This window comes from Dromaius novaehollandiae, chromosome 4 (assembly GCF_036370855.1).
Source record: "Dromaius novaehollandiae isolate bDroNov1 chromosome 4, bDroNov1.hap1, whole genome shotgun sequence".
NCBI classification, from domain to species: Eukaryota; Metazoa; Chordata; class Aves; order Casuariiformes; family Dromaiidae; genus Dromaius; species Dromaius novaehollandiae.
Genome location: NC_088101.1, coordinates 7,218,084 through 7,246,069, shown reverse-complemented (window position 1 = coordinate 7,246,069; position 27,986 = coordinate 7,218,084). Strand labels below are relative to the sequence as shown.

The following is a 27,986-nucleotide window of genomic DNA, read 5'->3' as shown; positions in this document are numbered from 1 at the left end:
TTTCCCTTGACCTTCTGGCTGTGCTCCTGTTAATAAAAATGTTTCATCATACCCTGGTCTTTTGTTATGTTGATTCACCAGTATATGTAGTGATTGACAGATTTGGCTCATCATGATGATTGTCTCTTTTGTGAAAACTTTGTTCTGAATGTAAAACAACCAACTGTAGAGGTTTTTTTAGGATCATCTACTCTATAAGCTTTCAAATTTGATTCTCCAGAATATTCTCCTTTAATTCCAGTTAATGTTAGAAGTTTGATAAATATGTTGCCGTATATAATGTATTACCTTAGAGCAAACTCATCCCCAAGTATATACTGGGGAATCTGACAGCAGTTGAAGCAGGCAAGACAAGATTAAAATTGGATTCTCCTTCAGTCGTTGACTTATTCCTCCTCTTTTAATTCCATTGTAGTTCCTCTTTTTAGCAATATCATGCACTTTCCTTTTCTGTCCTGGCTCAGCCTAAATGTATTAACATGATTGATTTGCAGTTATAAATGAAAAATGGTTTTAAGCTAATGGGCAGTTGTCATGACGGGCATTATAGAATTCTGAACGTACGTGTGCTTTTAGATAGCAGTCAGTTAGGATTTTACATTGCTATTGGGACTGATAAATTATTATCTCATTTAAATGTTTATATTTGGCTCTGACTGATAAGGAATAGCATCTGATTCCAGAAGCAGACACTTGATCTTAATATTTAGCCATAATTTGCTTGCTTTTTCATCTTTTAAAAAATGTAGGATGGGGATGTGGTTAACTGTTGGTTTTCCTCTTAATTTTACTTTCTGCTTTTTATTCCTGTTGTCTTTCTGCATGTCTCCTTCCCTTCAGTGCATTGGTTTTTTTTCCAGAAATGAAGTATTAGATTTTTTGCACTGAAACCAGTAAGTGGTGGTGACTTCCTGCATCTAAAAAATGGTGCATCGTGTTTGATAAAGCTGAAATATTTCAACAAAGGTTGCTGCATGTTACTGCAATATGCCTGCTGGTTTAAAATATGATACGTGACCAAAAAATATATTTTTGGTGACCTCATTACTGTTAACGCCAAGTGCATATGGAAGGGTATTGAAGAGTGCTTCTGGAGAGTGTAGGCCTGAACCAAGTTCTATTTTCAAGTGGTGAGGCAGAGTTCAATGTTTGGGCTGTTGAGAAGATGTCTGTTCCACACTGCAGCTTTTCAAACTTAATTTTTCTTGCTTTTTCCCCCTCCCCCCTACAGAGGCTGCGAGTCGTGCCATAGTCCAGTTTCTGGAGGTCAATCAAAGCGAAGAAGCAAGTAGAGGTTGGATGTTGCTCACCACAATTAATTTACTAGCTTCATCAGGACAGGTTAGTTTTCATCAAGAGGTTTCTTTTAAAAAAAAAAAAAAAAGTTACGGGGAGAGACAAAAGGACCAAAATAATGAACTGTGTGAACACGTGCTAAAAGGTGTTGTAACTCCTTTCTCATCTCTGTTAAGACCCTTTTTTATTATACTGCCTCAGAACTTCTGCTATAACTCCCTGTGGTTTAAGTTGCAAATCATTCGTAGGAGACTTCAATCCAGAATGTTCTTTTGCATTGTGCGGGCAATTTTTACTGTTCCCCAAAGGCTTCTCTTGCATGCTGCTTAGTGTCCCACAGGTGCCTATCATGTATGGCACCTAAATCACTCCATCTTTTTCCTTGGGCTCCCCATTCATGGAGAGCACGTTGCTATGAAGTGAAGCCAAAGGCAGTGGTGAGCTGTCATGAAGCTGTACTGCCTCCACTTTTGTTCCCCCCCCCCCCCATCAGATAGCTGATTCATAGCAATGTCCTGGACAGCTGCATGGTTTGTTCTTTCTGCTCTAATCTGCCTTTATATCTCAACACGTCATCTGTGTTTATGTCCACCCCAATTTGCCTTTTCTTCCCACTGATGTTTTCATATTTTCTTCTACTTTGCTCCTTATGCCTCCTTATATCTTCTTGCCAAGCTAGTGCACAAACTGACAAATTCTCCTCCCACTCCCATTTCTACTACTACAAAGAATAGATAGCTAATGAGGGCTTGGCTGAAGGTCTTGTAATAAACTTGTAAGCTTCTTTTGGCAGAGACTGTCAGTTTTTGTTTCTATGCTGTGCACTGCAGTGACTGCTCCCAACTATGGGTGTTAGATGGTGTTGTAATGTAAATAAATTCTAATGCTACTTCTGTGGTTACTGTTTAGGTAGGTATTCAAGAAAAGATAATGAATCTGTCCTGCATGTGGACACCTCATAAAGATGTGAGGAAAAAAAAACCTAGCGTTTGAACAAACTATTATATGAGTGTGGCTTTCTCAATATAGTAATATACTGAAAGGGTTTTTTCCTTTTTTTTTTTTTTCTTCTTTCCAGAAAACTGTGGACTGCATGACTACAATGTCAGTGCCTTCCACACTTGTAAAATGTCTATATCTGTTTTTTGACCTTCCACATGTGCCTGAGGTAGTTGGAGGAGCACAGAACGAGCTACCTCTCGCAGAGCGCCGAGCGCTACTACAGAAAGTCTTTGTACAGGTAAGAAAGGTAAAAGAGGTTATAAAATTTGAAAAGAGAATGAAAAGGCTTCATGAGAGAAATCTCCAGAAACTTTTTCTCTGGACCATGTTTTGCTCTTTCTTGACTCTTCACAAATTGCTGTTCTAGTGAGATGGATCTTTCTGCAAGCATGCTTCAAGTTAAATTCCCATCTCCACTGATTTTTCCTTCTTCAAGAATGGAAATCAACGAGCTTAGCTTGCTGGTACTATTACAGTTTTTTCCCTCAAGTAATTTGCTTCAGGTATGGCGCAATTGAAGGTGTTTCTGCATGTGCAGATTTGCCAGGGAGACCAGGGACTCCAGCTGACCTGCCTCTGCTTTTTGAAGTTTCAAACAGAGATCTTGTTATAAAGAAATTCCCATACGTGTTCATGATCAGACTTGTTGGAAGGAGCTTGAAAGCTCCTGTCAGAAAGGGCTAGATGGTCCTATTGCCTGTTTCAGTGTATAAATTGGACATGCCTTTAGGGTTATTGTACCCATGTGTGCAAAAACATAGAGGTCTGTCAGCAGTCACATCCTTCAAGCACCTGAAGGCAGTGCTGAGGTTTGTAAATACAACATCTGTGAGGCATTTTGGTACCAGCTCTATGAAAATGAAGAGTTTTATTCCCACAATTGCTAGCTAGAATATCTGCCCAGAAACTGTCACTAAATGAAAATGTACCCATTTGCCTGTTGTGTGTTTCTTTTTTAAAAGTCTTTTTCTTTTTTAAAGTCTTAATATGACAGGCTCTCTTCCAAAGCAGAAATCATGATGTGTTTTGAGCTGTCTTTCAGAAATGGCTTTGCTGTGTTTCTGTCAGCAGTAATCGGAGGTCGTAAATGATAAGTGTTAACGATAAACATACAGTCCCCTGTCAATACACTGCTACTGTGCTCTTTTCTGTCCCTCTTCAAGGGCCATAAAGAGGTGCTCTCACATGAGTTAGCTGGAATGGGTGAAATTTGGGATAGCTCCCAGGTTCTGCTTTGACTTAGTTTCTAAACCTCCTCCTAAGGATGCATGTGGCTTTGCAATGTCTTCCTGCAGTTTTCTGGGAAGGAGTCTCAGGGCAAAATCATCCTCTTTCATGAGACACAAACTGGACAACAGATGACCTTGAAACGTACAAAAGGAAGTGCAGCACAATATCTCTGGCTGTGTGGCTGCATTTTTTTCTGGTTTAGGGTAACTTGGAAATTCAGATCCACGTGGGTCTATAGCATTGTTTTAGATGACCTTTCCTGCCCCACTGTTTTGCCTGTTTTCATTTGGCAAGAAGGTGTGGGTGTCGCTCTGTCAACAGCTCGTCATTACCCTTCCTGCATTATGAAGGGATGCAACAATTTGCTTTTCAGTGGCTCTGCCCCACTTCAGGATTTCTATCTGTAAATTGAGTATCAGGTGGCCTGTACATGAATACAATAATTTGAGTATCCAAACAAGTATATTATGCCAGCGTAAGAGATTTAAACACCCCTACTGATCTTGTGCTACTCATTTTTAACTGAATCGAGATGTGAAATAACCATGTGTTGAATAGCTTTGTCTTTAATTTCAATTAAAGAAACAATACACCAAGGAAAAAAAGAGTGCATTACTTTCTTGATGTTTATGCTAAGTGGAAGACTATTTTCAGCTTTTGTTAAACTCAGACATAAGTACCAATGAAGGGAGTGTTAATGTTAGATATTTAATGACTTATTCTTTCAGATCTTAGTAAAATTGTGCAGTTTTGTGTCCCCGGCGGAAGAACTGGCTCAAAAGGATGATCTCCAGCTTTTATTCAGTGCAATAACCTCATGGTGCCCTCCCTATAATCTGCCTTGGAGGAAGAGTGCAGGGGAAGTACTAATGACCATATCGCGTCATGGCCTTAGTGTCAATGTAGTAAAATACATTCATGGTATGTGTCTTTCTCAAATACTATTTATTGTTTGTATCTGATTTTTTTTTCCATCATAGTTTTCTTATTTATAAAACAGGCATGAAAAAGAATACATCTAGGAAGGCTTACGTGCTCTTTGTTTAGACATGTAGGTATTTCCATACTGGTAAAGTTTCAGAGTACTCATGTAATGAGAGGTGTCTGTAGGTAAGCCTGCCTCTTCCATGTTTCAATTTAACACTGTAGAAGAGTTTCCCCTAACATTTTGGTGTAGAGCTTTTGCTAACCAAAAGGAAAGGCTTTTCACCTCCTCCTTTCCATTTTTTGGCGACTTTTGTAACTGCCTGTATTGAAAAGTAGTCATCGGGAAGGCGCGTAAGTTTGCAATTTTTGCTGACAGCATTAATTCTTAAGGGGAATTTCTTATTTCCTGTCCTGCATTTGAATTAGCAGCAGCAGCCCCTTGCAGACACAAGGCAAGCTCTCTGCGTCTCGTTTCCAGCTGCTTGTTTAGGCAGCACTTTAGCTGGCAATGAAAGTGTGGGGACATCTGTGGAAGCCACGGGGAGAGGAACCAGCTCCATGTGTTCTGCTGACGCATTTTGAGCTATTAGAAGCGCATAAAAGCTGCTGCCCTGTAGTAAATACTGGTGCATTAAGCAAACCAGGGAGAGCTAATTCGGGTATGCTCAGAGAACATTCTTTTCCCAGACATTTTTCATTTTGGAGGGAAAGACCAGGTCAGACTGATACAACCGCCAGTGATTTGCAGTCTACTTTCCATTATCCAGGAAATCAGGGGGCTGATGTACCCTGATAACAGTACAACTTGGGTAATACAGGCACTAGGCAATGCTCCAGGGAGCATGATGTACAGTTCACAGGAACATTTGAGTCTGAACACCTAAGTGCTTACTGGTTTCATGCTGGAACAGCCTGCCTGCCTTCTCCCCCATGGTCTAGCCCAGCTCCCCTGCAAGGTCCCCAGCCCAAGGATATTGTGCCTAGAGCCTGGCTTAAGCCAAACGAAACAGTAAATTTTTCTCTCAGAAATGAAATCACGGGAATATTCAGATATGCATGGTCAAGCAGCGAGAATCATTCAATTTTGTCTCCTGTTCTTATTTGAGACGAAGAGCGTCCCGTTTCAAGCATGGAAGCTGTAGGTGTACAGGGGTGTTCCTGTAGCTGGTTAGAGGTTTCCACAGCTAATGTAACAAAGGCTTTATTCGTGCTGTGTCTTTACAAGGAACTGTTCATGGTTTGCTTAGCAAGGGCTGCTGCTTAGCCAGTTTGTGACAAACAATTTGCCATACCAAAGCAAGATGACAACCAGTGCTGGAGTGTGTATGCATAGGAGCCACTTTGAATACAGTTACATTAATGAAAGTACTGGAGTTGCATTGATTTAAAATCACGTGGGTATTTAGGTTTTGGGATACAAAATTTGGTGGAATCTGTTTCTGATGTTACATTTAAGGCTTTCAAATGATAGGATGGTCTAAAAGCATATTTAGTTTTAAGTTGGAACAACTGTTTAAATGAGCTGACTTCATTATCACAAATCTTAGCAGTCTGCAATTATTGAAAAAGGAAAAAACAATTACCTGAAAACCCTGAAAAGCAGGTTGTCTTAAGTTTGTTCAATACAATCATTTTGAAATTTTATGAAATATGTCACTATGCTCGCACATACTTCAGGTGTTTTCAGTTTGTTTCTTCTTGCACTAGTAGAGTGCTTCCAACTCCAGTGAGAAAGATGTGAATGTCCAGTATTCCTTTAGAAGTGCAGAAGAGTCATCAGTTAAATATTTTCAGACATGACTTAAAAAGTGATAGTTATTCTGCATACATCTGTAAATACGTTTTGATAGATTTTTGATGAATGTAGAAGGTGCATGTTTATGTGTGAAAACTTTATGAAGTGCAACAAATAAAATAACCAAGTTCTGATGGTGGCATTTAGGGTATGGCAGCTACTGCTGTTATCACCTCACTATTGGCTTGATCAACAGAAAAGTGAGGTTGGCATACGAAAAGATATTCTGAGTTCTTTATAATTTCAATAAGTGAAATACAATGTTATAAAGAAAACCAGTCTGCATTCCCCCTCACTTGTTGATTAAAAATGAACCTGACTTAAGAGATAACATCTGTCAAGAGAGTCATCCCATATTCCAGAAAGAAGTTAGGACTTTTTATCATAGGCAAAAGGACATCCTTTCAATATCGTATGTTTTGATCTGATCTTGTGGGAAAATTTGTAATCAGTCTAGCTAGAAAGATTTGCACTTGTCTCCTGAATGCTGGGAAGTTAAAATAGTAGGTAATTGAAGTGCGTATCTTTTAAAACAGTAGTACAACCTGAAATCTGACTGTAGATTTGTGAAAGCTCTTTGGGATTTATCTGTGAACTGAGTGTTGATTATAACATACAGGATGAGAGGCATGCAGAGTGAGGCAAGTTGTCTCCTTTTATTCAAGATTTCTTGAGCAAGCAAATATTCTAGCCAAAGAAATGTTAACCAGCAGCAGTAAGATGTGATGTAAAGGGGTTACGTGTAGGGTTTTACCTAACATCAGTAACAAAGTTTAAGTTAATGATTTATATAATTTTGGGGTTTTTTTAAATGGAAAAGGGGTTTAGAATTACATCAGCTTTTCAGATTTGTCTTTTTATTCTGCTGACTTGCTAAGTTGAAACTTTTCAGGTAGTACCTGAAGGAAGAAGATAGATTAAAACATACATTTTCTCAGTTAAAAAGGAAAAGATAATAAAAGGGGAGGGTGTTTGGCAGAAGGAGGTTAGAATTCAGATCTGAAGCTGCTTGAGAATCCTACCTATCTCCAAGCTCTCTGTCGCTTTGAATGTTATGTGATAAGAGATAGTTACGTAACTGTTACTGTATTGCCATGTTTATTTTACTAATTTTGCTTCTTCCTATGCTTAATGTCAGTAAAATCTTAAATTTCTTAATCACAATTCTTTTCAGAAAAAGAATGTTTGTCCACGTGTGTTCAGAACATGCAGCAGTCTGATGACCTTTCTCCCCTAGAAATAGTTGAAATGTTTGCTGGGCTTTCGTGTTTTCTCAAAGATTCCAGCGATGTATCGCAAACACTACTGGATGATTTTAGGATATGGCAAGGATACAACTTCCTCTGTGACCTCTTGCTCAGGTATGCGAAAGTACTTCAAAGAATGCCGACAGATCACTGCGAGCTTTTTCTGAGCGCTTTTCCTGATAAAGAAGAGGTTAATAGATTTGAACAAATAAATGATTATAGGTTGCTATGAACTGAAGGTGGGATGAAAAAGTAAAGTTATATCCTCTTCTCCATTTATGAAACTTTGCTTCATTTCTTTTTTCAGTGGCACTGGTGTACGACTAAGTGCTTCTTCTGAGAAAGCAAATGTGTAAAAACATTGCTATTAAAAATTTAATAAGAATCCAGAAAAACATATTTTGGATGCAACTAGTGGGTGGGAGTTTTTTGCATTAATTATGATGCTAATGAAAAATCGTATGTGTAAATGCGGTGTGTGCTGCTTAGCACTGAAGAGTTTTTTGGATACAAGCTCTGATACGGGCATACTGGAGAAAACTCTTCACAGTACTAGGATATGTGCGTGTGTGTGTGTGCATGCGCACATACCTACACAGAAAAAACCTTTATCTTTAGGAAAGATGCTACTAACTCACTAATACATTGTAAAATGTTGTAATGAAAATGTCCACCCAAACAAAACTTTGAAGCATGATTCATGATTTTATTTTTTTTTTAATGTTCTCAGACAGAAAATTAGTATGTCTGCTGCTTTAAATCTGTGCTCCATCTGTTTTGATTCTTTGGACTTGATACTCTGAAGAAGCATGCATTGCTGTTTAAATATATATATGTTTTCAAATCTAGGACCAAAACGTGGAAGTAAACTCTAGGATTGTATAGTTTACCCAGTGTCTTGGGGTCAAAGATGCTTAGAAACAGTGCTGTATCGGCCATTAATGAGAAGTGTTGAGGTTGTTATCTCCATTTTTCAAGTCATTCAATTTTGGTACTGTTGTGGCAGTGTTAGGGTCCTAGGTTCTGGCACCCAAATATTTGGGCTAAATTTTCCATTACATAACTTGTTTCTGAGTGTCCAGGGTTGTTTTGTTTCTTTGTTTGAAATGGAGATCAAGCGCAGCTGTTGCATTTGAAATCCTGAATTTATGAATAGTTTTACCTGGGATTATCTTCTGTGCCAAAATTGCCGAGACATGCATTAAGGAATTCTGATTGTTCTTTTAGTATGAATGGTGGTTTTGAGTATGAATTACCTTGCTTTGAATGAATGCATTAGTAAATACGACATTATGTTGTTTTCTGCAAAGCCTCAGTCAGAGCTGAGGCAGAATTTTAGAGGAATGCGCTGTTGTTAGTTGTTTTATTGTCAAGTATAAAACAGATCCTCTGTAGATCAAGTGTTTTAAACAAACTTTCTCCTGACCTTGCCCATTCTCTTGGTGAAAGAATGGGGAATCCCTACCAGAATTATTTGAGTTGTGGAGGTTTGCATGTCTGGTTTGAAAAGGAGAGCACGGTTAGAGAGCAGATGAGTTATTTGTTTGACAAGATTAAAGGATTAAATACGTTACCCCATTTCTTCCTAGGGTTTCTCTAGGAAAGAGTGACGCAAGCCTTGCAAAATTATTGGAGGGAGGTGAGCAGTCCACACTGCTGTTTTTGATTTGCTGGCGATTTGGGTATTGCAGAGGAGATGGAAGATGGTTCAAAATGTGACTTCTGTTTCAACAGCCATATCTCTTGCTGTTTCCCTTAAGTTTTATTTTTGATCTTCAAATCAACATACAGTTTATTTCCAAAAAGCAGGCTTTTGGACAAGCCCGTGTAATAGCGATGTTTTCCCTCTGGATATTTTTTGGCTCAAAATTACTGACAGACTTTTTTTCAGATATATGATACTGTTGTAAGGATTACTGTCCTATATGGATATGAAATGTGGACACTGGGAATAAAGTCACAGAGAGGCTGTGGAGCTGGTAACGCAGAACGATATGTGAAGAAGGTGATTTGTAAGAAATTGCAGGAGATCTGTGAAGAATAAAGCAGAGCATATATAGTTTCAACTCGATGTGAAAGAGCAGGGCATATGGAGGATTAGTGGAATGGTAATGGAGAAGCTAAGTGCCTCTTTGATGGCTGTTTGAATGAGGTTCAACCTCATTTTGCGGATCTAGTTTGCACAGTTTGCATTACCATCCCCAGCTGTTGCTTGCTGCTCTCCTCTCCTGTCCCCTCAGTTTTGGGCTACACTGCCACAAAGTGATAATTCAGCTTGTGAGCACTTTGCTTAGCGGTAAAACGAAACTGGTTTGCTTATGCTGTCTTCCCTAGCTTAGTGTTCTGAAACAGCAGTAAGTGGATGAAAAGCTTTGAATTTGTAAGCAGTTGATTTGAATTGAGAATAATAGTCTATGTTCTTCTGTTGTCCCCCCCCCCTTTTCTGGGGATCCTGTCAAGAGAAATGAGGATTGTTCTGTATTTGAGTAGTCGGTTTTATGATTCGTTCTGACTTCATTTTGCTAGCAATTGCCAGTGTCAGAATGTGCACCTCTAGATGTTATGTTGCTACTCTGATACCTTTTCATTAACATAGAGTATTAATTCTCAAACTGGCAGATGTAATCTGGCAAGTTAGTTATAGATTTATTTAGTGACAGACTCGGCATTTTTGTATCAGATAGCTTCATGTTTTTAAGAGGAATTTTAAAGAAATGTTAGTGTATATGCTGATTTTTAGCAAGCTGTTGAGTTCATGGCAAGATTTATTAGGTGAATTTTTTATGACATATAAAATCATATGCTATCATAAATCAAATGTCCAACTGATCTAATGTTATGAATGTGAATGGAGAGTATTTAAAATACTTCAAGTTCAGTGCGCTCTGGTTCACTTAGTACATATTCTCTAAATTAGCAGAGCAAAGTAAATGTCTGGTTAAAACGATTTGAGTTGAAATACACTTGTGCTAATATGACCTACTGTATTCTCTTTAGATTAGAACAGGCAAAAGAGGCTGAATCTAAGGATGCTTTGAAGGACTTAGTTAATTTGATAACTTCCTTGACAACTTATGGTGTCAATGAGTTAAAACCAGCTGGTGTTACCACTGGGGTACCCTTTCTACTACCTGGATTTGCAGTCCCACAGCCCGCAGGCAAAGGTGAGTGTACTTTCTCCTTGTCCTCTCTGCACCCCCCCCCCCCTTTTTTTTCCCCCAATAAAAACTAGTCAGACTGAAAGAAGCTTTATACCACGCAACACATTTGTTATGGAGTGTGCCTTCTTTTACTGAGATTGCATATCAAATACTTAGCTATATGAATCCCAGAGTTCATTTTTCTTTGTGGTTGGTTCCAAAACAAAAAGGTGTACAACTTGCATCTTTGAGGACTTAGGGCTGGGTCAGACATCTCTCACTGCATTGCTGGTAGTTTCTACATGGACGTCTTAAGGTCAGCATCAGTATATAGAGATGCACTGTTTTGATTTATGGTGTCTGAACCTGATCTTATTTAAACTAGCGCTGAAGACCAGTGGGCTTCTTTCCTTCTTCCTTTTTCTTAATCCAAATTTATTTTCAGTGAAGTTTTGTCAGCTTAAGCAACTGTGTCTTCTGAGCTGAAATCTGTTTCACGAACAGTCAGTGCTCAGAGCGGTGGATTTTGTGTGTGCTGCAAACAGTGCAAGTTACGATACAGAGATGAGGTCGAGGAAGTCTGAGGAGGAAGGGCTTTTACATAAATAATTTTATTTTTCACACCTTTTGTATACTCTTACAAGATAATTGATTTTTGTATACAAAATTTAATTATGTTTTATATGTCATCTAGGACTTTGGAATTGGACAGTGACTGTGGAGCTAGTTTGCTGTCTTGGCTTCTCATGGGTTTTAGTAACAGTGGGGATATTTATGAGCTTTTTGTGACAGTGAGAGTTACATTCATAGTTTCACAGGCTACTGGGTTTGCTTTCATGCTGTTTCTCTTACATGTCTCAGTAGCTTCTCTCTGTGGTATTTAGAGTGTTCAGTGTTCATAGGAATTGTTTTTCCTTTGTGCTAAATAGGGAATGAGGGTAATGGTCATACCCAGAGGTTTTTTTCCTCATACTCTAGTAATAACATATTACATTTTTTCTTAAGCCAATTAGCTTTGCTGATGCATTAGCATAAGAAAACCTATGTCTGTTGGAATATCCCAAAGGCTTCTTGTATTTAATTTTCTGGTATTGGTCCTAGCATCTCAGAGTTCCTTTTACCTACTTCTTCATTCTGTTGACAAGTCATCTTTTTAAGGAGAACATATTAGCATGTTTTCTTGATTGATTCTACGTAAATCTTCACTTTTGGACTCGGAAGAGCTGGTTAAGATTTGGTTTCTCTAGGGGTCCTTATAATAATCAAAGATAACTTATTAATCTGCTTGATTGCCTGAAACAACTATTTATACTTAATTAGAATATAAATAGTTGTCTCTGTCACTGCCTCTGTTCCCTGTCATGTTTAATGAGGTCTAAATCCACTCTTCAACATTCTTTATTTTGAAATAAGTATGTAAAACAACTGCTCTTAGGAACAAATTAATGTGACTTGTAATGTAACACCAACATCCTTTGAGTATGTGAGATTGCTGCATGTTATTTTTGAAAGAAGCTTCTGGTAGAGAAATGCTGGAGTGGAATGGAATGATGCTTGACACTGAGATAATTGTAATTTTCTTTTAAATTGGTCGTCTTAGTTTATAGAAATTGAAGAAAGTATCATTCCACAGAGCATATGTCATAAATCAGGATTCTTTGTTTATGCAACGTTTTAAAATCAGGTTAATTGTTTGCTTTTGGCTTGTTTGAAAATAACACTTCACTGTTCGAGCATCCTAAGTACTTTGTTTATAATGTCTTATAAATGTTCACTGTTTTTTAAAAAAAAAAACTTACTGTTTTTTTTCCCTCCCTCTCTTTTTAATGCTGAGCTCTGCAATAATTGGCATGCTACTGAAACTGAAAACCAAGAATCCAAGCTATTAAGATGACTTCTTACTATATAATACTTCAAAGCATTGTGTGGGATGTAGTGGCTGAACCGCACATTTTTGTGATTGTTCTTAGATCCTTGAAGAATTGTTGTGTATCTAGCAGAAGCACACAGATGTTTCATGTAGCCCAAAATACTTTAGTGTGATTGATTGCATTGCACACCCAGTGCCGAAGCACCTACAACCTTGCATAGCTGACAAAAGTATTGCTGCAGTTATGTTTCATGTGACACAAATATTTTCTGGTGCAAAGCATATTAGAGTAACATCTAGTCTGAAAGGGTTGTTGGCAGGAAAGAGCTCTGCACGCATTAGAGGTGTTGGGACATACAATGAAAAGTTACTTCTTGCTTGATGTGGGATGCCGCATTACATGCACTCCTTTTGAGACAGAGGGCTGGAACGATTTACGTGCTTTCTCTCCTTTTATGTCCTGATACCTGCTCCTATGCGGTGTAGTGGGTGATGGACATTGCTATTTGAATGCACTTCACCTTGAAAGAGAATGATGGTTAGGTCATTTATGTGAAAGAAACTTGCTCTCTCTGTGTGGGTTACATTTTCAGTGGATCGTTAAGTTCGTATCATAGGATATGTCCACTGTGCATTGTACTGTTTTTATAAAGGTTACAAAAGTTAGCTTGATGGCATCTTTCTAGGAGAACAAGAATAATATCTGTCCTTTGAAAGTTCTAGGGGCCACAGTGAACATTCAGAAATGATACATTCTTTGGCTAAATGAATGAGTTTTTATTGAACTGGAAGGTACTTATTAAAAGAAGTTTGGCCTAGCTTTTAGTTGTGTGTGTGTGAGGTCTTTGAGTACTAACATTATGGCTACCTTATGCTTTACAGCTTTTTCCATCTGTTCTAATTTCCTAATTCTTAACATTAGTGGACCCTACCAAAGCTTTCTTATTCCCAGGCCTTATTCCCAAAGCCAACTCTCCTCCCCATGCTGTCTTTTGATACTGGTATGCTTGTTCACATAAAATATTCTAAATCCAGAGTAACTCCTCTGTGTGAGGAAGGCTACTGTTGGCCTTCAACAGCCCTGTAGAGTTTCTCTATGCTTAACTCTCTCCCTTCCATAGATGATTTCCAAAGAGTGGAAGGAACAGGATAATTCAGAGCCTAAGCATATTGTTTAGCTTTGAACTCGGCTGATGAGACCTTTCATCGCTTATTGCTCTGTTAAATGAGGGGAACGAGATGCATGTTATTCTAAACTAAGCCTGCCTTCTGTATTACGGAATACAGAGCACTCTGCTATTGGTGCAACGTGTTTTAGTATGGACTCGATAGATGACAGTCATTCTCCCCCCCCCCCCCCCCCCACTAGCTTGTTGCATATTTTTAAAAAATAGATCGGCTTAATTCTGATGTTCATGTCTTAACCTTCACCAACCCTTAGGCTGCTTTAAAGAAAGTAGAAGGTATCATTCAGTTAGCTGCATGTGCAAACACTTGTTTTCAAAGATGAAAATGTCATATTAACAACATTTGATCATAGAACTTGCAGTATAATTTGAAAAGTCCGTTTTAATATAATATATGTTATTATAGGTAACATGTACTGTTATTTGATTCAAGCTTATGAAAATGCATGAATCAGTATTCATGAGTGTGCTCGTTGTTTATGATTATTAAAAATTTTCTTTCTTTTATTCCTCCCATCCCTCTGTTCCCTGATTTAGGTCACAGTGTGAGGAATATTCAAGCATTCGCTGTCCTCCAGAATGCGTTTTTGAAAGCAAAAACTAACTATCTAGCACAAATCATCCTTGATGCCATCACAAATATTTATATGGCGGACAGTGCCAACTACTTCATTTTGGAATCACAGCACACTTTGTCTCAGTTTGCAGAGAAAATTTCTAAACTTCCAGAAGTACAGACCAAATACTTTGAGATGCTGGAATTTGTTGTCTTCAGCTTAAATTACATACCCTGTAAAGAACTGATCAGTGTGAGCATCCTTTTAAAATCCAGCACCTCTTACCAGTGTAGCATCATTGCAATGAAGACACTTCTTAAATTCACTCGTCATGACTACATCTTTAAGGATGTCTTCAGGGAGGTGGGGCTTTTGGAGGTGATGGTAAATCTTCTTCATAAATATGCAGCCCTCTTGAAAGATCCCACTCAGGCTCTGAACGATCAAGGTACAGTGTCGTCTTCCATTTTACTAATATATGTCTTTTTTGGCTGGGAGTGGTGGAGGCTAGTGCTTATGAGGAGGAACAAGACAGTTTGCATGCCTGGCTAAAGGGCTCAGTTCTGCCAGGGACTGCTGTGTGATCTTAAATTTCCTGGGTTTTCCTCTTTCTTTATGCTGTGTGAGAAGCTTGAGGCAATCTTTAATGAAAGATGCTGTGTGAATACGAAATAGATAGGAGTTCATATTTTCCTTTTTAAATGACTTTTTGATGTATTGTTTTAATATTTAAGTTATATAACAAAAGAGAAAGTAAAGGAGTGATGCGTAGTATCTGTATTGCTGTAGCTAGATACGTATTTCTCTTTATCACAGAAGGTACTTAGGTATTTCAGTGTGTTTAACCCCAGCTGTGAAAAGTGCCATTGAGGGCATACTTGTACTCTCAATCGGAGCATGGGCACCCCCCCACCCCCTACCCCTTCCTGTTTTTATACTCCTTATTTAAAATGCAATATAATTAGTGTGTATCAATGGTATTTGGTTTTTAGTCATAATCTTTGACCATTTCACCTGGATTTATTGCTTGAAGTTTTGTTAATGAGTGGTAGCAGTTGATTAGAGGTAGAAAGCTTCATTGCCGGCAGCTCCACTGAAAAACAGATCAGTTTCAAAGCGCTTCTTCAGGAATGGACTGATCTGTCACCTGATTAAAGTGCTACCTGGATACACATGCTCTTGTGTTGTGGCTTCCTTCTATTAGTTGTTTAAAAAAACCCCAAAAAACAAAAAAACAAAAAAAAAACCAAAAAAACCCCCCAAGATGACACCCCCCCCCCCTTTTGTTACGCTATGGTGTTTGAAATACCACACACAGCGTTGGCACATCTTCTATACCTATTGAATTATCAATGCATTTAATGTAACTACGTGTATGTAGTTACGTGCTTTTGTTTGAAATTTCTCTTTCAAGTACTGAATACTTAGCAAGACGGATCCTATTAGGCTTTAAAGATGGTAAGGTATTGTGGCTTCAGGAAATAAGAATTGAAGATATGAAATGATGCATGCAGCTGCCCTGTCAGCCACTAAGCTCCCAGTACTCAAAAGCCTCTATGTTTAAATTTTGTTTTTGTGACTTAAGTTTTTGAAGGATCCATAGTTGAACTTTTCTGGGTGTGCATTTGTAGACAAAATCCTGATTTGCTTTGAAATTTGAGTATGCTGCAGATTCTTCAGGGAAGCGAAGGGGAAATAAAAAGTGCTGGTGGAAAATATCAGGTATCATCTCACAAAAGAGTGATTTTTACTATGTCTTGGGCTTCTGAAATTATTTTTTAGGGGATTCAAGAAACAGTTCATTTGAGGACCAAAAGCAGCTGGCTTTACTGGTTATGGAGACCTTGACAGTACTACTACAAGGATCAAACACAAATGCAGGTAAGTAAAGAGGCAAAATAGATGTGAAAATGTAACTCTGAAGCACATGCCTGAAGGCAGAGTAGTCTTGATTAACTGCCTAAAGATAAAGGTAAATTTGTCAAACACAATGAAGTGTTCTTTTTCTCTTGCTAAGCCTTTTTCAGAAGAGAATATAGATGGTTTAGACTACAGCGTATAAAATAAGAGTACAGCATAGTGTTTCTTTTTTTTAATTTGGGTTTCTTCGTGAGGGTTTACTTAAAGAACCCCCCATCACCACTTGCCAACAACGCTATAATGGTTTGTAGTAGGGCTTGTAACACTGGTTTTGTTTTAAAAGATTTAAGCGCATAACTAGGTATGTAACTTGTTGACGTTGGCCTGTCTGTTTAAATCTGATAAAAATCCGTGCGATGTTTAGTGAAAGACAGCTTTCCATTTTTGAAGGCAAATTCCCAGGCAGTGTGTACAAATTGGGCTCAGTTATGAGTGTCTGTTTTTAAAATTGGGCAGATCCATGTTATGCTATACATTATTTTATTATCTAATACATCTTGACAATGAAATGGGCAATATGTGTATCTAACAGAAGTAAAAGCTATCTCTGAGAACTTTAGATAACAGATGGAGGGTGAGTGATACAACAGAAGCAATCCTTGAGGAACCAGAAGGCTTCTGGCCTTGAAGGCCAGGAAGCATCTTTATTCCAGTGCTTCCCTCCCCCCCCACCCCCCACCCCCAATTCTGACTGTTTTTTTCTCCATTTTTGTTTTGTTTTTGTTTTCATTTTACTAGGAGAAATCAGAATCTGTGAGAAATGCTTAAGAAAGCAATCCTGAAAATTGTCCAGCTCACTTGGCAGTTCACTGTTTACTCAGTCAGACCAGAAACTATGTTTAAAGCTTAGAACTCTTTTTTTTTTTCCCCCTCTCTTTTCCTGGGCAAATTTTTTCTTGAAATTTACCCTCAGTGTTTAATAGCTGCTGGACAAATCAAAGTACTTTACTAAACAGACTTTTGTCATGACCTAGGTTTTGTTGTTGTTGTTAAACTTTTCTCCCATGCTGTTCTTGCTTACCTAGGTAAGTTCATTTATACTTTAGGCGGGTTTTCTGAATGCAAACAGATTTGAAAGCAATACAGTTGCTAATAAAAGCACTGATCAGTTGATGAATACTTCTTGGGGTAAGGTGATATTTATAAAAGGTGTTGTCTTAAAACAGAAGACATGAAAAAAGTAAGAGGGGATCGGTAGTGAGTCAGTCTGAAAATTGGGTCTGTCTTTAAGTTTCAGTTTGTGCCTTTTGTATTTTGAGAGATTGTCCATGACACTCTGAGCTTTCTGAAATGGTTTAATCTTCCTGCCTTCGGCAATTTTTGTGTTTTTAGTGTCTGTAGCTCTGCTGTGTTTCTTAAATCCGACTCTAATGGACAAGATTCTCCTTGATATCATAGTGGCTTGCTAAAAATCCCATTAAGTTGATGCTTTTCTCTTTATTAGCTCAAGTGGGAGTTGGAATGGTGGTGTGTTTGAGTGCGCCACAGCTGATGTAAAGGGGGCTCTTTCCACCTCTAATCCACAGATTGGATTAGTTTTACGGGACTTGCAAAAGCAAGAAGGCAAGCCTGCTGGTGATGGACTACGGTTGCTGACAGATTCTGCAGCTTTGGTAGAAAGTTTAGGGATTTGCAAATTAAGCCTATGTGAAAAGCATTGCTGCAGGGTTAGAAGAAAGCACTGGGCAATAGTGATCTCATTTAAGAGCAAGGAAAAGGGAAATAGTTGTATCTTTTCCTAGGGAAGGGTAGGGAGGGCAGTTGTTTTCCTCTGAAACCCGTGGACTTTTTCCAGTGATAAAACAAAAGCAAGTTAAGAACACATCTGGGCTTATGAATGTATAACATACAAGAACATATTGAAACTTACTAATTATAAAACCAAGATTTTAAAAAATATATCGCTTGCAAGCTAAATTAGAGGCTAAATCAAAATTGCAAACTGATATTATGACCTACGGGAGAAAAGATCCTGTGAATTTTCTTTTTTTTTTTTTTCTTTTTTTTTTTACCCTCTCCCTTTTTTAATACTATCCTGTTTTGTGGGAGTGCATGTGTCCGTTAAAAAGCTTGTTTCTCTAGCTTTTAATTAATCTAATTGCAGCCAATGCTGTCCCTTTGTCCTGTGGGTAGAAGGTAGTAACAGTTCTTTATTTGCTCTGATAGTGGAGAACACTTCACACCTGCACCAAGTACAAACTGACAGAATTCAGTTTGGTATGCAGATGTTGACAGCTGCCTGCAAATTACTTTTTCTGACTGAAACAAGTTTTTTGGGGAGGTGGAACAGGAACTGCATGACTGATTAAAAACTGAATTTTTCTATTAGAACTAATGACAGGTGAATTGTCAGGAATTTTGTTTGCAATTGAAAAGAAAGATTCAAAGCATGGTGCATCTCTGGCAAATTATATTTGTGCATGTATTTTTTCCCTGTACCCTTGTCTTTGCTTTCCTGATCCTGGAAAAATGTATGTGTGTTCTTCAGGAGTGAGAAGGCCTGTCGGCATGCTGTAGAGTGAGCTGGATCTTGCCAGATAAGATAATGTGTATGCAATTACCTGCATAGGCCCGGGATAAGAATCGCTTTAAAAATTGTATACAAGGATAGTGTCAGTTGGGATGGCCAAGAAATGTCAACGGTGTGGCCCTGCTACAGTCTCGGGGCTGCAACGCAGAGCTGGATCCAGTGCAGGCAGAGGAGGGAGTCTTAGCCCTGCCATCAGCTCCCCTTTGCTTCCCCTGAGCATGGCCCTGGAGTCATTCGTGTTCTTATTTCAGTGTCTCAAGTGGTGCTAGTGATGCAGTCAAAGAGCAAGAGATGAGGTTTTAATGGGAGCACTAAAGCCTCCCTACCATTTTCTTCCATCTGCTGTCCCACTTGTCTGTTATTTTCTATTTACAGAAACAGCATATGATGTTGCAGCAAAGTGACAAGAATGCAATTTCCATAACTCTGTTTTAGCTCTTATTTTCAGATTAGTAGGTCATTGAAAAGGAGGACGCTTTCAAAAGAATGTGAACAAAAGCAAGGTAGAAAGTATAAGGAAGATTTTCAAGATCTCGAAATGTAGTGAGAGGTATGCGTTGTCAGTGTGAAAAGGGTTAGTAGAAGAAAATTCCTGTGTCCGTTGGAGTCTCAGAACTGGGTGGAATATGTGCCACCAACGCCTCTGGTTTGGTTGGTGGTAAAGGATTATAGCATTACTAATTCTGAAGGACTCTACCAAAAATTACATTTGGGAATAAGGGTTGAAATTCAGAGTAGGCCTGTGACTGCGTCTCAGCGCGCTCTGGAGGAAAGAAAATATTACCGGCTATATTTATAAGTTCAGAATTAGTTACCGCTGTTGAGGAATCTCAGTAACACTGCTTTAGAAAGGGTATGATGCCATCAAGTCTGCTTCCACGTGCTGAGCGTAGGCCATCCTGAGCAGACGTTTGATGAAGCTATTAAACTTTCCAGGAAGGATTTTATATGGTGTTCTTATCTTGATAGTTCTAATGTTTTACCACGTATCAGAGCTTTTCCTCATATACAACATGTATTCTTTGTTGTGAGTTAAGCTTGCATCATCTTGACATTTATCCCATTCCCAATGGTTTTGGAGAACAGCAGCAGATCACTGTTATCTTTAAAGCAGTCATGTGTATATTGGATGACTTTTATCCTCCTCTCTTGTGTCTCAGGTGCGACATGCACTTCGGTTAATATGCTGTGGTGCTGCATTGAGTTGTTTGGTTCCCCCCCGCCTTGCGTGCAGTGTTTATACATAGTTGCCTCATATTTTCTTTCTGATCCACTAAAACTTCCAGCGTTGTCTATGCCATTTTACCATTCCATGCATTTTCAAGTGCCTGGCCCCCAGTTCTGTTGAATTTCAACTTGCAGCTTCAGACCACTTTTCAAGATCGCTTTTAAGCTCTGTCCACTGAGCATTTACAACCTCTGCCAGCTCGGTGTTGTCTGCATACTTGATAAATATGTTCTTTCTTCCATCAGCAAAGGTAATATTCACGGCACTCAAGATAAACCCCAGTGGCATATCCTTTGTCAAATCAGAAAGGCATTTCAATGAACCGGTCATTACTCTGCGTTGATGTTTCAATTAGTTATGCATTTAGTCTGTCATGGTTGCATTTACGCTATTTTGTGGGTTGCTTGTGAGAATGCTATGGATAATACTGCCAGAAGCTTTCCTGAAGTTGAGATATGTTTCATATGCTACCTCCCCTTCATCCACCCAGCTAGTTATCCTGTGAAAGGAGAGGAAAAGCAGTATTGTTGATTTAGTAATGGATCTGTTCAATGGCAAATGAAGAAGCGAGTAAATTATTCTGAAATGAGGAGGTTTGGAGAGAAATTAGCGTGGATTACAGGTGAATTATATGACTAAATTATATACTTCCACATTTATTGCTCTGCTGCGGTTTTCCCATGTAAGAAAAGGTAGGATTAGCAAAGATTTGGAAAAGAGTGGCAAAAAGGTTAAATGTGGGAGTTTCCATATAAGGAGAATTTAAAAACAGGATTGTTTCATTTCTAAGGCTGAATGAGAGGAGGTGGTATAAGTATGTGTTGATAACATCTCTGGGAGATGGAAACTGCCTTATTTTAGAGGTGGCCGGATATTTGCGGGGTCTCTGCCCGTAGGGCTAAGTTACGTATACCTTTGTAACCGAGTGTCTAAGGCACCTAAGCCTTGCTCCTGTGAGGTACCGAGTCTGATCAAAATGTGCTGTGCTGTGCAGCTGAATTATCTCAAACGCCAAATCCATGGCCGCAGTGAAACAGCTTGCACAACCTCATCGAGGAAGTCTGAAGCAAACTTCAGGGTCTCTTTGCTGCTTTTCAGTCACAGGAGGGACATAGTCACCCTCGTGCTGAGTTCAACTCCAAGTTTGTGCCAGAGAAATAAGGGCAGCACAAAACACTTTAGAATTGAGGTCGCACCGAAAGCTTTGGTTCTGAGGATGCTCGTTTATCCTCCTGCGGAGCTCCGAGGCCCGGTTTTGATCACCGCTCAACCTTCAGGAGTACGATAGAGCTGCGCAGGAAGATTAAAGAAGCCATTTCTCAAAGTGGTTGTGGTTGCTGTTTGGGCAGCATGGTTGGGATGGGAGCCCAGTGGCTCTGCATCCAGAAGCCAGCAGGGGTTTTAGGTCATTGCTGATAGGCACAAATAGACATTATGTTGCCTTGAAAGGCTTTATCCCACACTCAGAGCTTTTTTTCCTCATCTTAAAACACTATGTCTGATGAGGTTTTCTGAATTTTTTGCATAATTGGTAACAGAATTTCAGACAGGAAATTCAGGTGTCCAGTCCCAGACAGGTTCACAGGATAGTCAAGAATTTAAACTGTGAGTACCAGAATTGTAAAATATTACCTCACTGTCAGTGAAGTCAATAGACCTGACCCCCGAGGCACTGTGCTTTCCCTGTAAAGAACAAGTGGGCAACAAACCTAACCATCTCGGTGTTCGTGGCCTCTCCTTTTGCCATGTCTGTGCCCATATCTTATCCAGGGAACATAAAAGAAAGCAGGAGGCAAAAAATTGCCAATGGATAGTGGGACTAAAGTTGGTATACTTACATGTGTAGGAATAAGTGTTGTGCTTACTAGCATGTTAATCCTCAAACTTTGTGACTTTTAAACTGCTCTTTTAATTTATGGTTGTGAAGAAAAAGATCCCTTTTGATGCACTAATGCAGTGTTGATCATTTTCCTTACTCTGTTTTCACATTCAGTAGCTAGCTTAGGCCAGTACTCTAGGTGTTGACACGGTACGGAGTATACTTTACACATTCCACTTAATAAAACACAAACTGGAATATAGTATGTTTTTAGAATTAATGTTAAATTCATATTGCACACGTTGTATTCTATTGAGTATCCAATAAGCTTGAGAACACATATTTACTTAAGCTTTTTCTCTACAAATAACGTAATACCATGCTGGGTTGCTAGAGTAAAACCTTTGCAGTATCTTCCAACACGTGTAAGTAGATTCAGTCACTTCTCAATCAATGCTCCTAGTTTGCTGCTCTTATCCAGAAGCATAGTTATGTTTTGGCAATGAACAAAATTGAATGCAAGTGCAGTCCTCACCCAAAACAGCTCACAGCCTCCACTAAAGATACAGTTTTTGCTGTATTTTCTTTGTTTCATTCCATGACTCCTGGAACTTTGCATGAAAGAAGTTAATAATTATTGTTAGAGTAACAGAATTATTGAATATATTCTTAGAACTGACCAATATCCCTCTACTCAACACCTTTAATGAAAAATATTGTAAGAAAAGTATCATTAAAGTTCTGTTCCGTTTGTGGTGGGGGGGGGGGAAATGTCTCTGCGGCAAAAGCTATCATTCAATCTGTAGAAGTGAAAGTAGAAGCATTTTGTGTTCTATTTGTTATTATTTGTTACTGATTGTATTATTCATATTCCTTATGTTCTTGTCCTCTTTTCCACCCCCCGTTCTGCACAGGTATTTTCAGGGAGTTTGGTGGTGCGAGATGTGTGCACAACATAGTGAAGTATCCGCAGTGCCGACAACACGCTCTGATGATCATCCAGCAGCTGGTGTTATCACCTAGTGGGGAAGACGATATGGGCACTTTGTTAGGACTGATGCACTCAGCTCCACCTACAGAACTGCAGCTGAAGACCGACATCTTAAGGGTAAATGAAGTGCTGCTTAGGACTCTTGCTTTTATGATACACTGTAGATAGGATTTGACTGGATATATATATAGCTACTGAATATAGATTGCCCGTAGAGCTGAAATGAGTAAATTAGATGTTCCTTTCTTTCTTTCCTACACGGTAAGTTTCAGGATCACAGATGTGACCACCAGTGAGTGAGTTGGTTGCTTTCAGCGTCATCATTTGCAATCATCATTAGTGGATGAGAAATGAGGGCCTACAGCATGATAGTCTTCCCTGGCAGGGTATTAGTCAGTAAAAAAAAATATTGAAAATACACAAAAAAGCAAGCACTTAACACAAAAGTGTATTTTCCATGCCTAGCTTGAATTTTCCTATGACAGACCTCCTTTTTTTAGTTATAAATATTTAATTTGTTAACATAAATCTAAACAATAGTGACCATAGAAGATCCATCCAAAATTGAGGAGGGCTGTGAGTAGAGGAGGAGAAGAGAATAATGTCAGCTGTTCTATATTACTAGTTTATTTGGTCACTAATCTAGGACCACAATTTCATCTCAGAAAATAGGTAATGTTATTTTTTTCAGTGGATATAATACTGTTCTTTTAGGGTGGAAAAGAAGCTGAGGCAAGCCATAATAGGTAAAATTGAATCTTACTGGAAAGAACTCAGACGCATCTAGGTTTGTCTCTATTAAAAGGAACTGTAATATTTCTCTCATAGATAAGCAGTCTTATGTCATTCAAAAAGAGGAAAAGGAAAGCTAATAATAAAATGATTCATTCTACATACTTTGTCTATCAACGTTTTTAGTAATTTTCAAAGTATGTCTTATTCACGATACTTATGGGGAAAGAAGGATATTGCAGTTCTCCCAGGGATTTAAGGTACTAATTCAGGGTTCCTGTCCTCTTCGTCTGACCTGTTATATTTTCCTCCTCTCTGTGCTGTTTTCGGAAGTTTTGGATATGGAACTGACAGCCCAGAGTGCTGTAGGCGGTATGTCCCTTGTTTTTTATCCAGATTTGCCAGCAAATGAGATAACTGTCCTCAAAGGAAGGAATCAGTCTGGCCATTTTATTACCTGTCTTCTAACCGAGTACTTGAAGAAAGCACGATTCCAAAGAAATGAAATTTCTGTTATGAAAGATTTTTTTACCCCTGTTTTTAAGCCTGTTCTTTTTCAGTATCAAGAATGTTTTTCTGCTGTTTGTGACACTTCACATAGAAAAAAATTTTCTTCTGTATTCTGTATTCGCACTTGGGTCAGAATTCCCATGACAGCTGTTTTTTTCGCTGGCTGGAGGTTGCCTCCTGCCTGGCGCCCCCCCCCCCCCCCCCCCCCGAATTCAGAAAAATATGACTATTTTTCTCTACTACCTAGATTCTTGTTATTTCCACTGTTTACACTATGACTTTATATTTGTTACACAAGTAACATTTTCTCCGTATTTGTTTTGCTGTCTCAGCTCTTAATTTAAACAACAAATCTTTTAAAATCATGTTTCATTGAGTTTTTCATTTTCATTTCAAAAGTAGAGATTTATTAATTTCATTATGGAGAAAGGTAAAACTAAGCTTTTGGGGGTTGGGGGAGGGCTAAAGTTTTGGGGAGTTGTTTGTTTTGCCATGCGTTTGAGTGATGCTGTGGCTTCCTGACTGGTAGCAGCTTGTCAGCTGCTGATGCATGCTAGGTTACTGTAAGACCTATGTTAGGATGCTCCAAGGTTTTAAGTGTTTAGATTTCTCATTGCTACGGGTAGTCATTTGCCCAGCTGAATTTGAATTGTTTATGAAGCAGGATGGCAGAGCAAATTCCTCTTGAATCCCTATATTGTGTGCCTTATCATTAAGAGAATTACTTGGATTGTTGAGTCCCGCTGTAGACTTTGTCAAGGTTTTCTGTTGGCAGCTCATTTATCAACTTAATTTCTCATCTCTTAATTACAGATATTGCTCCTCCCCCGCCACTCTTTGCCTTTTCATTTTGTTAGCGCTTGAGGATGTGGACTCTTCTAGTCCCTGATACATTGATCTTTGGAGACTTCAGGCATTACCAAATTCTGACAAATGTCGATGATGATTTTGCTAGCATACCAAACAAAGTTCATATCTTTTTCAAGGTATTAGTAATGCTGCTGGGTTTTTCTTTTCTTCTTTCTTTTTTGTTTGTTTTTTTTTGTCCATAGGCCCTACTCTCAGTGCTAAGAGAGAGTCACCGCACAAGAACTGTTTTTAGAAAAGTTGGTGGATTTGTGTATGTCACATCTTTACTCGTTGCTATGGAAAGATCCTTGTGCTCACCACCTAAGAATGGCTGGGAGAAAGTAAACCAGAATCAAGTGTTTGAACTGCTTCACACTGTGTTCTGCACATTGACTGCAGCAATGCGCTATGAGCCAGCCAACTCTCATTTCTTCAAAACAGAGATCCAGTATGAAAAGCTGGCAGATGCTGTTCGATTGCTTGGCTGCTTCTCAGACTCAAGAAAAATAAGTCCCTTGAATGTCTTCCCTTCAAATACACAGCTATTTCAAAGACTATTGGAGGATGACCTAATATCCCTGGATTCAGTGTCACCCACGCTACGACACTGCAGCAAACTTTTTATTTACCTCTACAAAGTAGCAACAGATTCTTTTGACAGGTATGGGTCTTGTTCTTTTTGGTGTTTTTTTTCCCCCCTAGTGTCCCCCCAAATAGTTTCCTTGAACTATGTTCATTGCAAGCTTTAGTATTTCCATCTTAATCTATTTCTTTGTTCCTTCACTTCACCAAGAGGAATAAGATGTCTACATCTGACCAGTTACTGACTTAGTGTAGTGGTGGTTTCAAGGATATGCAATATTCCCTCTGTTCAGTGTTTTCATAATGACAACAATTAAGATAGAGATGGCCGTTTTATGATTACATTTGATATGTTTAAACAACCTGTTCGTTGAGAGTCTGCCCGTCTACTTGCTTTACCCTACAGAACTACGAGGTCTTTGTGCATCTCTTAAGTCAAATGAAAAAATGGTTGTTGAGCATCACACTGTGATTTCTGGTTTTCTTCACTATGGAATTCTAAGAGAAGTCATTAGATAATGTCACAGCAAATTGATTTTTTTTTTAGATGGATAGGCACGTTCCTAAAAGTTCCAATTAGCTTGTAAAATTAAAAAAAGTCTTTCATTTTGTTAAAAATTACAGCAAAACATATTGAAGTATGTGCTTAAGCTTTGCTTGTTTGGAGGTAGTTCTCAGCTATATTTTTGTGTACAAGGAAATAATACAAAGACTTAAGTTGCATATCTTGGGGCCTTGGAGCTTTTGTAGCCCAGCTATTTAATGCATGTGGTCTTATTTTCAAAGGTGGGACACCTAGTTAGACAAACAAAGGATCTGATCTTCAAAATGTTGAAGGTGTCATAGCGTGTCTTGAGATATTAATAGAGTTGCAAGTTGGTCAGACTTCTGTAAATTAGGTGACAAGAAAAATAACTAATTTTATGTTTTTGTTTATGAAAATTTTGCATGTGAAGCAGCAAATCCTTATGCTTTTCTCTTGTAAAAAAATAACAAGTAGAAACTGATTTACTTAATTTCACTTAGAAACATCATTGGCATTCAGATTGAGGGAGGAAAAAATGTATTAAGAATATGTTGCACATACTGTAAAAGTTAAAACCATAATAGTAGCTAACAGTAGAGTATGAGGAAGCAAGAATGGGGTAAGTAAATGTTCTAGCGTTGTTGTGTAAGCTGCCTTGTTCAGTTCCTTTTTTGCTGTCGTCTTTAGTGACTGTGTTGTCCCTTCTTTCCTAAATCTTCTGTTCATCAGTCTTTGTAAAGTTTACATTGATTTTATTTCTAATCCATGTTGATCAAACTGATCTGCTCAGACTTTTGGCTCAGACGTTTCTCTTGATTTCTGCTGTTTAACATCGAAGCATTGATTCCGTTTTGCTGTCGTGATCATTAGCGCTAAACCTCTGCTGAGTAATGAGCCAGCACTGCAGAGCCGTGCCGTAAACCGAGCGTCTGCTTTGCATGTCTCTGCGTTTACCCAGTGCACGTTGCTCAGTAGTGCTCGTCGTCGTCTGTTGTTTCTGAAGGATGGATCCTATAAAAGATTTATTGGTGGTGGTTTTGTAAAACTAACAAGCTTCTGGCCTCTGGTTTCTTCTCTAACCTCTCTGTCCCACCCCTGTCTGTTTTGTCTGTAGTCGTGCAGAACAGATTCCTCCTTGCCTGACAAATGAGACTTCTCTCCCCTCCCCTTGGGGAACGCCAGCTTTGTCCAGGAAAAGGTACCGACCCTTTTAAGAGAAGCTGCTCTTGCTTCTGGTTTCTCTCTCGCTATTGTGTTTCTTTCTTCTTTCTTTTTCCTCTCAAGTTCGTGTTTTTTCTTCTGAGGTGTGCATGTTGACTTGTATGTTTATTGCATAAAATAAATGTGAAGGGGTGTTTCATAGTGAATCCTAGGTCACGGTGCTGATATATTAAGATCAGAAGTTAGTGTCTATAGAGTCTTGAATCCCTTTCAGCTAAGTTGGTATTGATTCAAAAACAAATAAGAGCTACTGTAAGATCTGAGGAAGGTATGAATGACATTCTCGGGAGCAGTTCCAAGAAGTTCAGACTACGCTAGTAGATAAATTAACGCAGAAGAGTTTCTTTTTTCCTAACTAATTTTCAGGAAGAGGTATTTTCTTTTATGGCCTGTTAAGGTGCCCTTTTGTTAGTAATTACACAGAATACGAAGGTAAGACTGAACCTGTCCGTACTTGACTAGCAAATAGCATAGAGGCATGCTAAATTAAAAGGTTCAGAAAGTAAGCGCAATTGATACAAATCAGAAATTGCAGCGCACGTGAACACCCATCCACTTTCCCAAGCTACTGTCTTGTCTTTTTATATCTCAGTGTCTGGTAGATTATTTGTGTGTCGTTCCCCCCCACCACCCCAAAATCAGCTGATTCAACAACAGTGTGGCTTATATGCTTTTGAAGATGACAGAAAGGGAGATTTGTCCCAGAGCCCCCTGGGAGGGGGACAGCCACTGGTAATCTGTGCAGGTTATATGGAGATTTGCCTTTGAAGGTAAAAAAGAAATTTGATAGATGCGGGTTTTCTGAGGTGCAGGTGCTGTTTGTGAAA

The 27,986-nt window shown here is 38.8% G+C and overlaps 1 protein-coding gene across 5 annotated transcripts in view; it reads left to right on the top strand.

Moving 5' to 3' along the window:
• The window catches only part of WDFY3 (WD repeat and FYVE domain containing 3), a 193,373-nt gene that overhangs the window by 75,735 nt on the left and 89,652 nt on the right, over positions 1-27,986 (top strand). For 4 of the 5 annotated variants that reach the window (XM_064510310.1, XM_064510311.1, XM_064510307.1 and 1 more), the window contains 10 exons: positions 1,232-1,341; positions 2,375-2,536; positions 4,257-4,449; positions 7,425-7,611; positions 10,495-10,661; positions 14,232-14,699; positions 16,034-16,132; positions 22,663-22,856; positions 25,034-25,491; positions 27,053-27,136. In XM_064510310.1, coding sequence (XP_064366380.1) covers positions 1,232-1,341; positions 2,375-2,536; positions 4,257-4,449; positions 7,425-7,611; positions 10,495-10,661; positions 14,232-14,699; positions 16,034-16,132; positions 22,663-22,856; positions 25,034-25,491; positions 27,053-27,136 — 2,122 coding nt within the window. The remainder of the gene's footprint in view (positions 1-1,231; positions 1,342-2,374; positions 2,537-4,256; positions 4,450-7,424; positions 7,612-10,494; positions 10,662-14,231; positions 14,700-16,033; positions 16,133-22,662; positions 22,857-25,033; positions 25,492-27,052; positions 27,137-27,986) is intronic. The other variant, XM_064510312.1, reaches the window with a different exon arrangement.